The sequence below is a fragment of the Narcine bancroftii genome, chromosome 4 (assembly GCF_036971445.1).
Source record: "Narcine bancroftii isolate sNarBan1 chromosome 4, sNarBan1.hap1, whole genome shotgun sequence".
Lineage (NCBI taxonomy): Eukaryota > Metazoa > Chordata > Chondrichthyes > Torpediniformes > Narcinidae > Narcine > Narcine bancroftii.
Window position 1 is genome coordinate 98904315 of NC_091472.1, and position 14170 is coordinate 98918484.

At 39.3% G+C, this 14170-nt stretch overlaps 1 protein-coding gene across 1 annotated transcript in view; it reads right to left on the reverse strand.

Annotated features, from left to right (window-relative positions):
* Positions 1-231: 231 nt before the first annotated feature.
* tcp1 (t-complex 1) overlaps positions 232-14170 on the reverse strand; it is a 61679-nt gene continuing 47740 nt past the window's right edge. The window contains exons 10-12 of the mRNA XM_069932164.1: positions 10084-10276; positions 9679-9842; positions 232-708 (exon numbers count right to left, since the gene is read on the reverse strand). Coding sequence (XP_069788265.1) covers positions 492-708; positions 9679-9842; positions 10084-10276 — 574 coding nt within the window. The 3' untranslated portion in view covers positions 232-491. The remainder of the gene's footprint in view (positions 709-9678; positions 9843-10083; positions 10277-14170) is intronic.

Genomic DNA, 14170 nt, shown 5'->3' on the forward strand with positions numbered 1-14170 from the left:
AAATTTCTACAGATGTGAGTGGAAAGTGCGCTGACTGGCTGCATCAACCATTAGTGAACATGAATTTATTTAAAACAAGCTGCAGCAGAATATCAGTAAGTGGAGAATGTACAAGTGTGATAAGACTTACAACAGTGAGAGGAGATCTCATCCTTTATTGTTCTTATTCACCATTTCAGAACCTGAACAGGTGAAATTGTTCCAGTGAACATAAAACAGAAGCCAATACAATTTGTATTGTTTGATGACAAACTTTTATTCAAGAAATTAAAGCTGCAGTTTTCCATAGCTGAGAGAAACCATCACACTCCTCCCTCAGATGAGGCTAAGGATTATTCATCCTATTCCTTTTACACAATGGGTGGAAATTAAATATTCATTATGTCATTGTAACACAAACAAGTGATGAAGAACCATTTACTTGTATTTTAATAACTAAGACTGAAGTAAAATTATATTGGACAAATACTATGGTTGCATCTAGAGCTACTTTAACCATCCAGCTCTCCACTTTGAACAGCATCATGATAACTCTTTCCTTTATCTTGCTTTTCCTCAGGAAAAAGTTTGATAAGATCATCAATGCGAAGGATGGTAATTGCAGCTTCTGTTGCAAACTTCAGGCTCTTGGTTTTTACCATAGTTGGCTCAAATACACCAGCTTGCTTGTTGTCCCTTGGTTTACCATTCACTAAATCAAGGCCAATCCTGTGCAAGAAAAAGGTTTCAAATGTTTCAACAAGCAATTTAGGAATTGAATAAATGTATTCCATTGGAAAAAATAACATATAATTAAAAAATTAAAGTCACATTATTTGAACAAAATTGGGAACCGTACATGGAACACAACAGAGAGGGCCTACCGCAGACTTCCACCCCCTAAAATGATAGAATGAGAAGAAGACGAAATGAACTGACCCAGTGTGTAAAAGTAGATGACACACTTTCTTGTTTATTTTCATTGTGTGATGACATTGTTTAATGGGTTTATTGTATATGTTGAACATTGAGTGGGTAGGGAGGGGGGTGGGAAGGAGGGAGGGAAGGGTGGGGGGAAAAAAGGGGAGAAAATGACACTGTGTATATTCAAGAGGGAAATGTTTGTGTGTATTTGGTTCATAGAGTGAAAAATAATTTAAATAATTTAAAAAAAAAGCAAGCAAATTAGGAATTAGGCTCAGCAATAAAACCAAATAACCTTTGCAAGAGTCTGACCATGGCTCTAAAAGATTCTAAACCACCCAAGAGTCAACATAATCTTTCCTAAATCTCAATAGTCCCTTTCACTTCTTCATTCTTAAGACAAATTGAAGGCATCTTGTTAAAATAATGGAAGGAAATTCCCAGTATTTCAGCTTCTACAGACTTCCCTGCAATTTCAGGGAGAAAATAATAATTTACCCAGTGCATATGAATATAAATCCTTACTACAAATGAAAAGTTAGCAAAATGAAGGCCATGTCAGAGTCAAATTCTAATGTGTCAGGAGTTGTTAGTTATTTTTGCTGCATTGTGGTCTCTCCATCAAATGCTCCAAAGCTGCCTTATTTGTACTGTGATCATAATCCATAGAACACTACAGCACAGGAACAGGCCCTTTGGCCACCATATCTGGGTCAACCATGATGCCAAGTTAAGCCAATTCCACGTGCCTACAGTGTCTAGATCCCTCCATTCTCTGGCTGAATGGAACATAATTTTCACACTCTGTCATAAATTTTGGACATTTTTACAATCTCTTCAATCTCCCCCAACTCTTGTATTTTTCCCAACTTGAGCCATTTTTAATTTTACATCAAATTTCTGTTGACCTCAATGTAGTTGAATGTGTCAATCTCCAAGGGAATTCACCTTCTCTGTATTTCTAGTCATCATTTGACTATCCTTAGATTTTAATTGTTCTGGTTGCTCATATTCCAAATAATTCTGCTTCACTTTCACCGGCAACATCTTTGTTTTGATGCAGAAACTATCATGGCGGTTATATGAATTTAAACAGTGTCCTTGAAATGAAGTCCTCTACAAGCCAAAGTGAAAGTGCAGGTTACATCCAAATGGATGCATGAATCTAAACTCAACATTTATCTACTCTACTACACATTAAACTGCCAGTATGTCTCAAGACATACTCAGCCCAGTGCTGCTCCTACCTCTAAAATGACAACCGCATCAATATCTCAACCACTCTGACACCAGCTGAATCCACTTACCTACTCCACCTCTCTCAAATCTTGATCACCATTTTGCGGATCATGATCCTGAAAATCCCTATTAGAATTATTTATGGTCCTTAAAGTCTATACCTGATCTACCACACTTCTAACCTTTGGAATATTAAGGCAATGAAGAAGAACATGTTAAAATTGCAAGAGATGCCACATTCTTGAAAACTTCCAAAACGAAAAGCAACAGAGGACAGAAGGCACAAGACTACAAAATCAGCTTGTCTAGGTATACTTTTCCCAATCCCATAAAATACCAGAAACACTCAAGTGTAGGTGGATGAACTGGGCCCATATTTTGCCACTATATAGCATGTTAACAAAATAAAGAGATTTTTCAGTTTTCAAAGATGCCATTTAACCAATTTGATGTAAAATTGAAAATGGCTCGAGTTGGAAAAGATACAAAAGTCAGGGGAGATGGAAGAGATTGTAAAAATATCCAAAACTTACTTTGATAGAATGAGAAAATTCTGTTCAATTCAAAGAATGGAGTGGGTTCGAGCAGCAAATCGGAGGAGTGAGGTGAGAGTGATGGGGTTAATTGGTCGAGGGCCAATAAAAAGAGGGTAAGGCAAAGGAGTGGCCAAACGAGTGAGTGGCACAGCAAAGGAGTGGGGCTTTGGCTTGACATGCTTCAGTGAGCAGAGGCTGAGGAGAGCAACTACTGCAACCAAAGTAAGGGGAGAAGATAAGTTTAGTCTAGGGTATTATTCAATAAGCTAATGGAGTCAGCTAGGGCTATGGATTGTTCCAGCTGCGGGACGTGGGAAATCTGAGAATGTATACTTGTCCCAGTCCACCACACCTGCAGGAAGTACATTTAGCTCCGGCTCCTTACTGACAGAGTTCGGCAACTGAAGCTGGAACTGGATGATCTGAGGGCTATTCAGGAGGCTGAGGCAGTTATAGAGAGAAATTACAGAGAGGTAGTCACCCCACATAGGCAAAATGCAGATAGATGGGTGACTGTCAGGGGAGGTAAAAGGAAGGAACCAGTAATACCCTGTGGACATTCCCACCAACAATATGTATGCTGTTTTGGATACTGCTGAAGGGAATGATCTACTAGGGACAAGTCGAGGCGGCCAAGTCTCTGGCACAGAGATTGGCTCCTCGGCCCAGAAAGGAAGGGCCAAGAAGAGGAGAGCACTGTAATAGGGGACTCGTTGGTTAGGAGGGCAGATTGGAAGTTTAATGGAATGCATAGAGACTCCCGGATGGTATGTTGCCTCCCAGGTGCCAATGTCAGGGATATCTCAAATTGTCTCAGCAGTATTCTGGAAGGGGTGGGACCAATGACCTAGAAAGAGGTAGAGACAAGGTCCTCAAAAGAGAATATAGGGAGCTAGGTAGAAAGATATGGCAGGGGATTGTGAGGACAGGAATTTATTAGATCACAGGAGTGTGAGTTTGTAGAAAACCTAAGAGATGGATTTTTTAAAAAAATTTTTTTATTTTTCACACCATAAATCACATTAGCCATGATATACACTTTTTCTTTTTCACACATATACAGTGACTTTTTCTCCCCCCCACTCCCTCCTCCCAAGCCACCCCCCCACCCCCCCCTCATCCATTTTAGGTATACAATCTAGGTTGCATTAAACCAGTCAGACAATGTTGTCATTCAACAAAAATACACCAGAAATTCTACTGAGTCCATTCTTTTCTTTCCTTCTCCTTCCATCAACTTAGGTAATGTTTGTCCCTGGTAGGTTTTCGCTATTGTATTTAATGTAAGGCTCCCATACTTGTTCGAATATTTCAATATTATTTCTTAAACTATATGTTATTTTTTCTAATGGAATACATTTATTCATTTCTATATACCATTGTTGTATTTTCAAATTATCTTCCAATTTCCAGGTTGACATAATACATTTTTTTGCTACAGCTAGGGCTATCTTAACAAATCTTTTTTGTGCATCCTCCAAATCAATTCCAAATTCTTTGTTTTTTATGTTACTTAGGAGAAAGATCTCTGGATTCTTTGGTATATTGTTTTCTGTTATTTTATTTAATATCTGATTGAGATCATCCCAAAATTTTTCTACTCTCTCACATGTCCAGATTGCATGAATTGTTGTTCCCATTTCTTTTTTACATCGAAAACATCTATCAGATACTGTTGGGTCCCATTTATTTAACTTTTGCGGTGTAATGTATAGTCTGTGTAACCAATTATATTGTATCATACGTAGCCTCGTATTTATTGTATTTCTCATCGTTCCAGAACATAATTTCTCCCATGTTTCCTTTTTTATCTTTATATTTAAATCTTGTTCCCATTTTTGTTTAGTTTTACCATTTGTTTCCTCATTCTCCTTTTCTTGCAGTTTAATATACATATTTGTTATAAATCTTTTGATTAACATTGTATCTGTAATCACATATTCAAGGTTACTTCCCTCTGGTAAACTCAAATTGCTTCCTAATTTATCTTTCAAGTAGGATCTCAGTTGGTAATATGCCAGCGCTGTATCTCCAGTTATATTGTACTTATCTCTCATTTGTTCAAAGGATAAGAATCTACTTCCAGAGATGGATTTTTTTGAACAGCTTGTTGAGAAGCCCACCAGGGAATCCACAGTTCCTGCTTGGGTCATATGGAATGAACCTGAGGGCGTTAGGGAGTTAAAGGTCTTAGAACCTCTAGGAAGCAGTGACTAAAACATGGTCAAATTCAATATCAAATTTGAAAAGGAAAAAAGGTTATCTGATGTATCAATTTTTCAGTGGAATGAAGGAAATTATAGTGATATGAGGAAAGAACTGGGCCAAGTCGACTGGAATAGCAAACTAGTAAGAGGAACAGAGCAGGTTTGGAAGATATTTTTGCAAATAATAAAAAGCCTGCAGGATAGATATATTCTAAGCAAAAGGAAAGTAGTCAAAGGAAAGATGGTACCTACATGGCTAACAAAACAAGTTAAGGCCAAGATAAAAGCAAAGGGGAGGGCAGATAAGATAACTAAAACTAGTGAGAAATCAGAGGACTTGGATTCCTTTAAAAACTTACAGAAAGTAGGGGGAGTCACGTGATGGAGTAGTGGCCGGTCGGGGAACTCCAGCCCTCTCCGGAAAAGTTTAAAAAAAAACACAGAAAACACAAAGGCACAAACATAAAAATTAAAATAAAGTGAAAATAAAGGTGGGAAGAAAATGGCAACGAAGAAAGAAAAGTCGAAAGCAACAGGAAGAAGAGAAGAAGAAAGGATGTCGGAAGAAGAAGGTGAAGGCCTTACCTGTCCGAGGAGGCCCGCCGCGGAGAGCGAAGCCCGCTCCCTAAGGTCAGTCGAAGTCCCGAGCTCGGGACTACAAAAATGGCTCGCGGAGCCAAGCAAAAGTACGCAACCGCGCATGACAAAAAAAACACTGACGGGAGGGGGGACCAGCTGAGGAGTCGATCTCCACAGCTGAGAATGACAGCTACAACACAACAACAGGAAGAGAACATAGAAAACAATGAGAACAAGAAAGAAGAGAGTAAAAAGAAAACAAGGAAACAACAGATGACCAACCCAGAGGAAGAAGAAGAAGAAGATAAATGGAAGGGAAAGGCAAGACAATGGATATTTTTTTTTAAAAGAATATATGGAATCAGTAAAAGAATGGCAATTACAAGAGTTTAGTGAAATAAAAAGAAGAATTATAAGTACAGAAGAAAAAATGAATAGATTAGAGATGGTCATGTCAGATATAGGAAAAAGAGTGGACAAGGTGGAAGAACGAGAAACAGCCGTAGAAATGGAAGTAGAGGACTTAAAAAAGAAATTAGAAGAATCTAATAAAAAAGTTAAAGAGACACAGGAGCTGTTAGCTCAGAAGATAGATATAGTGGAAGATTATAGTAGAAGAAATAATATAAAGATAGTGGGTCTTAAGGAAGATGAAGAAGGCAAGAAGATGAGGGAATTTATAAAAGATTGGATCCCCCAGGGTCCTAGGAAGACCAGAATTACAGGAAGAAATGGAAATAGAAAGGGCACATAGAACATTAGCCCCGAAACCACAGCCACAACAAAAACCAAGATCCATTTTGGTAGAATTCCTAAGATGTACAACAAGAGAAAATATATTGGAGAAAGCAATGAAGAAGATAAGAGAAGACAAAGGGCCACTGGAATACAAAGGTCAGAAATTTTTTTTCTATCCAGACATAGGTTTTGAACTCCTGAAGAAGAGGAGGGAGTTTAATACAGCAAAAGTGATCCTATGGAAAAAAGGATATAAATTAATGCTAAAGTACCCAGCGGTACTTGGAGTAGTTATTCCGGGGCAGCAGTGCAGACTGTTCTTGGATCTGGAGGAAGCACGAAAATTTGCAGAACAACTGCGAAACAGACAGAGAGATGAAGACATGTAACGAGAGTAGGAATGACCATGAACTATATGTATGTGTGTATATGGGTGTATATATATATATATATATATATATATAATATATGTGTGTGTGTGTGTGTGTGTGTGTATGTGTGTACATGAGTGTATCCATATTTAAAGGAAAATATATAGAGTATAGATAAGAATTAATAAGGGAAAGAAAGGGAACAGAGGAAGTAAGGAGGGAATTAAGAGAGTGACCTTTGTTATATATGAAAATTAAAATCTTTTCTGGGGGGGGCTGGGTGGGGAGGAGTTACGGTCACTGCGAAATCAGTTGACGCTTGCAAGTGAATTCGCAAATCCAAATGGAGAGGGGAGATGTGGTTGCCCGACAAGGGATAAAGGGCAACTCAGGAAGGGGAGGGGATAGTGGGGTTAAAGAAATTTTAGATAGGAGAATAAGGGAAATGTTTGATGTTTTAGAAATGTTGTCTTATAAAGAGTTCAAAACAAGAAAGCAGAAATTTCTTGTTTATTTTTATTGAGTGACAACATTGTTTGACGGGTTTAATGTATCTTAGATTCTGAACTTTAAATGAATAGGAGGGGAGGTAGGGAGGGTGGGATGGGAAGAGGGAGGGGGGGGAGAAAACGACACTGTATATATTTGAAAAGAAAAATGTATGTATCTTGATCAAAGTGGTTTATAGTGTGAAAAATAAAAAATTTTAAAAAAACTTACAGAAAGTAATAAAGTCCTAATAAAATATGAATTATGAAAGGAGATTGGCAAACAATATTAAAAAAAGATTTAAAAAAATATATACGAAGAATAAAAGAGAGACACGTGTTGACATAGAACCGAGAGAAAACGATGCTGGGGAATTATAATGGGTTACAAAGATATTGCAGAAGAATTAAATCAATATTTTATGTTAGTATTCATGATGGATTACATTCGTAATATCTCTGACAGACAAAAGCTTCAGAGTAGATTTGAATACAGTTAAGATTATTAGAGAAATTGTGCTTGGTAAATTGAACGGATTAAAGACAGAAAAATCTCCCAGAGTGGATGAAGTATACCCGCGGGTTTTGAAAGAGGTGGCTTTGGAGATTGTAGATCCATTGGTGGTAATCTTCCAGAATCATTAGTCTCTGGTGTGGTTCCAGGGGATTGGAAGGTTGCAAATGTGGTTCCGTTGTACAAGAAAGGTGAGAAGCAGAAAAAAGGGAACTATAGACCTATAAATCTGACGTCGGTGGTGGGGTAGATATTAGTCAATCCTCAAGGACGAAGTTATGAAATACCTGGAAATGCAAGATCCTAGTCAGCTTGGTTTTTTAAAGGGTAGATCATGTTTGACTAACTTATTAGAGTTTTTTTTGAGGAAATATCAGGTAGGAGAGACAAAGGTGATATTATACATTAGGATTTTCAAATAGCTTTCGATAAGGTGCAGCATGCTTGGCTGATAAGCAGAAAGCAAAGGGTTGAAATTAAGGGATTCAATTCAGAATGGCTGCCTGTAATGAATGGTGTTCCACAGGGGTTGGTCTTGGGGCCAAATTTGCAGATAATACCAAGATAGGTGGTGAAGCAGGAACTGTTGAAGAAATTGTAAAATTACAGAGGGATATGGACAGATTGGGAGATTGGGCAAATATATGGCAGATGAAGTACAATGTTGAAAAGTGATCAGTTCTACATTTTGGCAGCGGAAATAAACAGACAGAGTACAATGTGGATGAGGAGAAAATTCAATCCTCAGAGGCGCAGAGACCTGGGCGCCCTCGTGCAGAGTTATCTAAAAGTTAATGCCCAGGTAGAATTGGCACTGAAGGCAGCATATGCTATCCTAGCATTCATTTCGAGAGGTATAGTGTTTAAGAGTAGAAAGGTGTTAATGAGGGTCTATGGGGCACTGGTGAGACCCATTTAGAGTACTGTGTACAGTTTTGGGCCCCCCATCTTAGAAGAGATATGATGTTGTTGGAAAGGGTGGAGAGGAGATTTACCAGGATGATTCCTAGGATGCAGGGGCTGGAGTATGGGGAACGTTTGGCAGCTCTAGGATTGTACTTATTGGATTATAGGAAAGTGAGGGGGGGGTCTCATAGAGACATTTTGAATATTGAAAGGTTTTGATAAGAATCAATATGGATGTTTCCCTTGAAGGGCAAGTCAAGGACAAGGGGGTCATATCTTAAAATTAGAAGAAGGAAGAACTTCTATAGTTAGAGGGTCATAGATCTGTGGACTCTCTGCCACTCAAAGCAGTGGAGGCCAGATCACTGGGCGTATCTAAACAGGAAATTGATAGGTACCTCATTAGTAAGGGTATCAAGAGATATGGGGAAAAGGCTGGTAATTGGAACTAGGGGTGACAATAGACAATAGGAGCTGGAGAAGACCCTTCGGCCCATCGAGCCAGCACCGCCATTTTACAGATCATGGCTGATCACTACTATCAGTACCCCTTTCCAGCCTTATCCCCATAACCCTTAACTCCTTTGCCCACTAGAGTCTTATCTAACTCTCTTTTGAACATAATCAGCGAATCTGCCTCTACCACCCTCTGTGGCAGAGCATTCCACAGATTCACACTTCTCTGGGTAAAAAAATGTTTTCTCATCTCCATCCTAAAGGGCCTACCCTGTATTCTTAGCGAGTTTAGTTTAGCTTAGTGCAAAGCCATGGAATAGACCCAATGGGCCTAGTGGCTTGCTTCTGTTCCTTTATCTTGTGATCTTGTGACCTAGACACTATAATTAGTTTCACCATGGAATAAGCTTAATTTGGCATCATGGTTGACCCAGATATGGTGGGCCGAAGGGCCTGTTCCTGTGCTATGGTTTCTGATCACAGTAGAAATAAGGTAGCTTTGGAGCATTTGATGGAGAGACCACAAAAACTGTAATAACTCCTGACACATTAGAAACTTTTCATTTGTAGCAAGAATTTATATCCATGTGCACTGGGTAAATTATTATTTTCTCCTTGAAATTGCAGGGAAGTCTGTAGAAGCTGAGATATTTTAGTTTGGACCAATAAAATCATCCAGTTGGCTACAATTACAAATACAGATGATCACAAACTCTATTTAAAGCAGAAAACTGGGCTTACCATTTCAAATTTTTGCGTTCAGGATTCACCTGGGCTTCATTATGGAATGCACGCAACTTAGCCACCAAGTCAGTGGAATCCTGAGCTGCATTTACTGCCAGAGTCTTTGGAATAACCAACAGGGCGCGGGCAAACTCAGCAATAGCTAGCTGCTCACGTGAACCCTAGAAGGAAAAAAAGTTCAAATACTTTCATATCTCACTAATTTTGTTAATTTCACCAAACTAATTCAATAATAACTAATCCTCTGCACTACACTGAAGCCTTCCTTTAAAAAAATTATCTTGAAGTAGTGGTTGATTGGTAATACAAAGATATCCAACAATTTAAATGGCTAACAGAAAGAGAATTGGAGAATTTTCATTAAAAGATTTCCATTAAAAAGTTAAAATGTACAATCCCTACCAAACTGGTTGCATAGTTCTCCAAGTAGATGGACAGTGCAGCTTCCACAGCACCGCCTCCTGGCACTATCGACTTGGATTCAAGAACTCTCTTCACCACACTGAGTGCATCGTGTAGGGAGCGCTCCATCTCATCACACATGAAATCATTTGCTCCACGCAAGATGATGGAAGCAGAAGTGCGACTCTTCGTGCTTAAAAACAAGATTCAAAATCCCATCAACTAGAGAGCTCTACTTAATAGACAAAATTAAACAACTTACTTTAAATTTATTACAGCAAAGGAAATGGTAAGCAATTGATAATTCGTAGAACAGTTTAGAATTAAACTTACACCAGCACAAATATTACACCAAGATTTCAACAGGCGGAATTATCAAACAAAGCTTAACACAGAAAAAGAACAAAAGATAACAGCACAGATGAATGAAAACAAAAACAAAGTTTCAGGATGGAAGTGGAGGGAAAGAAATAACAGAGCTTAGCAACTAGACATCTTAAAAACTGTCAAAGAAATTCAAACCACAAAGGGGCCAGAATTATACTGCTGGAGGGACAAGTCCGTGACACGATTTAAATATTTTTAAAAAAGCCACTACTATGCAGGGACCCATATGCAAGACCACAGTCAGTGGTATAGAGATACAGAAACAGGAGCACAAGTTTCAGCACTTGAGACCTGTTCCATCCTCTGCCCCTATCCTACAACTTGGACTTAATGCATTTTAGCAGAGAATTCTGCAGGTCGCTAACCTCTTTATCCAGATTTTTGGTTTTAAATGGGATTCCCTGCACCCCAAGGGTGTGATTTCTAGTTCTGGCTTCTCCAGCAATGAGGCAGAAGGTTTTGAGGGAATTGGAGGGGGAAATGTTTCCACAAAGGGTGGTTGGTGCATGGAATATGCCACCTGATGTGGTGGTGAGATTTTCACATTTAAGTAGCACCTAGTTAAGTAATGCCAGGGCACAGAGGCCAGGGGCACAATGTAGATAAATGGGATTAGTGTAGATAGGTAGTGGGCAGCATGGACCTGGTGGACTGAAGGGTCTGTTTCTCCATTGTATGATTCCACTATAACACATGGATAGCTTCACCCTTATCCGCATTAAATTGTATCTACCCACTCACCCAACTAAATCACACTACATTATCGTCATAGCTCACATTCCTGCCCCCAGCCTTGTGTTGTCTGCAAACAGACATTTAATTCTCTCAACCCATCAATGGTGCACATTAGGAATAGTTGGGCTCAAGCACCAATACCTTCAGCACCCCTGCAGTCATTCCCTACCACCAAGAAAAAGTTTAGTTTTATTTTATGTCCACCAGTAAGAAACTGCTGGAAACACTCCAGAATTTGGAAATAAAAAGGTAGTTGTAAGTGGCAGAGAAGGTGATGGGAGGATAGACAGGACAAGATAGCCCTGTCAGTGGGACAAGTATCATCAAGGGAATTGTTGGTTTCATCAATTCCTCAAACTGTCTTGGTGAAGGGTTTAAAGCCCGAAATGCTGAAGCTTTCCAGGAAGTGAGATGGAGAAAATGGTCATTGCAAACAGGCTGAAACCTATTGCTCTCCACTGCCCCCCCCCTCATTTTTTCCCATCCCTTCATGTGAACAGAAATCTACAGCACAGTACAGGACTTTCGGCCCAGAGGTGTGGCAACCTAGTAACCTGCTCTAAACACTGCCTAGAATTACCATACTGCATAACTCTCCATTTTTCTCAGTACCTATCCAAAAGTCTCTTAAAAGATCCCATTATACCTGCCTCCACCACTGTCGCCATCAACGCATTCCATGCACTTACTCTCTGTGCAAAGTTTTATGGTATTTTCTCCCAAGCACCTTAAAATTATGCTCCCTTACGTTAGCCACTTCATCCTGGAAAAAAGTCTCTGGCAATCGACACAATCAATGCCCATCATCATCTTATACACCTATCAGGTCACGTCTCATCCTCCATCGCTTCAAAGAGAAAAGATGAGGTCCACCTCAAGGTTATGGTTATTTTGATAGCTACAAGAGATGGTATCTCAAGAAAGCAAGCCTATCTTTGAGGACCTTCACCACCCAGGCCATGCACTCTTCTCACTGCTACCAGGAGGAAGAAGCCTGAAGATGAACACCCAATGGTGCAGAAACAGCTTCTTCCCCTCTGCTGTCAAGTTTCTGAATGGACAAACCACCACAGAGATGACCTCACTCTCTTCTTTTGTATTAATTTGAAAATCTAATCTATAGCAATTTTGGACCTGTAATACTGCCACAAAGCAATGAATTTCCTGACATTTATGGCAATAAATTCTGATCTATCCTCATAAAGCATGCACTCCAATCCAGGAAATATCCTTCTAAATCTCCTCTGTAACATCCACATCCTTCTTGTAGTGAGGTGACTAGAACTGAACACAATATTCAAAGTGGGATCTAACTAAGGTCTTGCATAGCTATAATATTAGCTTACAGCTCTTGAACTTGATCCCATGGTTAATGAAGGCCAAGACACCATAATCTTTAACCTGTGCAGCAGCTTCGAATTTCCTATGGACACAGACTTCAAGATCACTCTATTCTTCCACACTGCTTAGAGTTCTCCCATCTGCCTTCAAATTTGATTTAAAAGGAACCACTTCACATTTTTTCTGAGAAACTCCATCTGCCACATCTTAGCCCAGCTCTGCATCTTACCAATGTCCTTTGGAACCTCTGCCAACAACATCATCAACTTTTGTGTTATCCACAAACATACAAACCCACCCTTCCACTTCCTCAATCATAAAGAGGAATGGTCCCAGAGTGAGCACTGTGAAACCCCACTGGTCACCAATCTCCATGCAGAGTATGAATCATATAAAACTACCCTCAGCTTTCTGTGGACAAACCAATTCTGTATCCACAAAGTAAGGTCTCCTTGAATTCTGTGCTACCTTGCTTTCTAAATGAGCCTTGCAAGGGGAACTTTATTAAATGTGTTAATGAAATCCATGTACAGTACATCCATAGCTCTACCTTCCATATGCTTTGTTACATCCTCAAATAATTCATTTAGACTCATGAGGCACCACCTTTCCCCGAGGAAGCCAGCCATGCTGACTATCCCAAATCAGATTATCTCAAAATTCTTGTAAATCCTGTCTCTCCAATGGAATCCTCTCCAACAACTTGCCCTCCAATGAAGTAAGACTCACCGGTCTCTCATTACACCACTTTGTCACCTTATCAGATATTTAGCACATGCAACCCTTGCCTCCACACATCAAACCACCCTCCCTACCCTTCTATGATTAAATTCCCTCCACCTGACCCATTTGTTTTACTTGCTCTCTTCCTTTTGTTTGACACCCGTCGATCAAATAATACAAATTTTGACCAGTGTCAATTAACATATTCTTATATACCATTGGATTATCACATTCAGAAAGATTATTTACATTGCATGCACAATTAACATTCCTTTGATTATAATCTTAATAGCTGAAATTATCCTTCCCCCACCCCACCCCTACACACACAACCATGGAAACCAAACCTGTCATACTACCTGAACAACTTGATGCACTAACTACACGCAAAAGCATAAAGTATGTGTCAGACCATGTCATCACTATTAACACATCAGCAATAGCTTGGTTGCACATGGTTGAATTTTCTTTATCCCATGCGTATAACTGGTCACACTATTGCTAAGTGTGGCAGCAAATAAATGGGAGTTCCAGAAACAAATAACACAAATAATCCACAGATTAAACATTGAAATTGACTGAAATAACCTAACATTGACCTCAATATCTATAAAGCACTTGGAAGGCCAAAGCATGTACTTTGATGCAATACTTCTCAAAAACACTGCCTCCAGTTTGACCCCCTTAACAGACTCAGATTGACGGCTATGTAGAAGGCAGTGAATATTTTGAATTCTCAATGCTGGAAGGCTCGATCGTTGAATTTATTTAGAATGGGCATTGATAGATTTCTGTATATTAATTAAGTCAAGTGACAATGGAACAAAAAATGGGCATGACTGAGATTAAAGAGTTCAAATGTTTGGATCCAGGTGACAATTCCCACAGCTATTTCCATCAA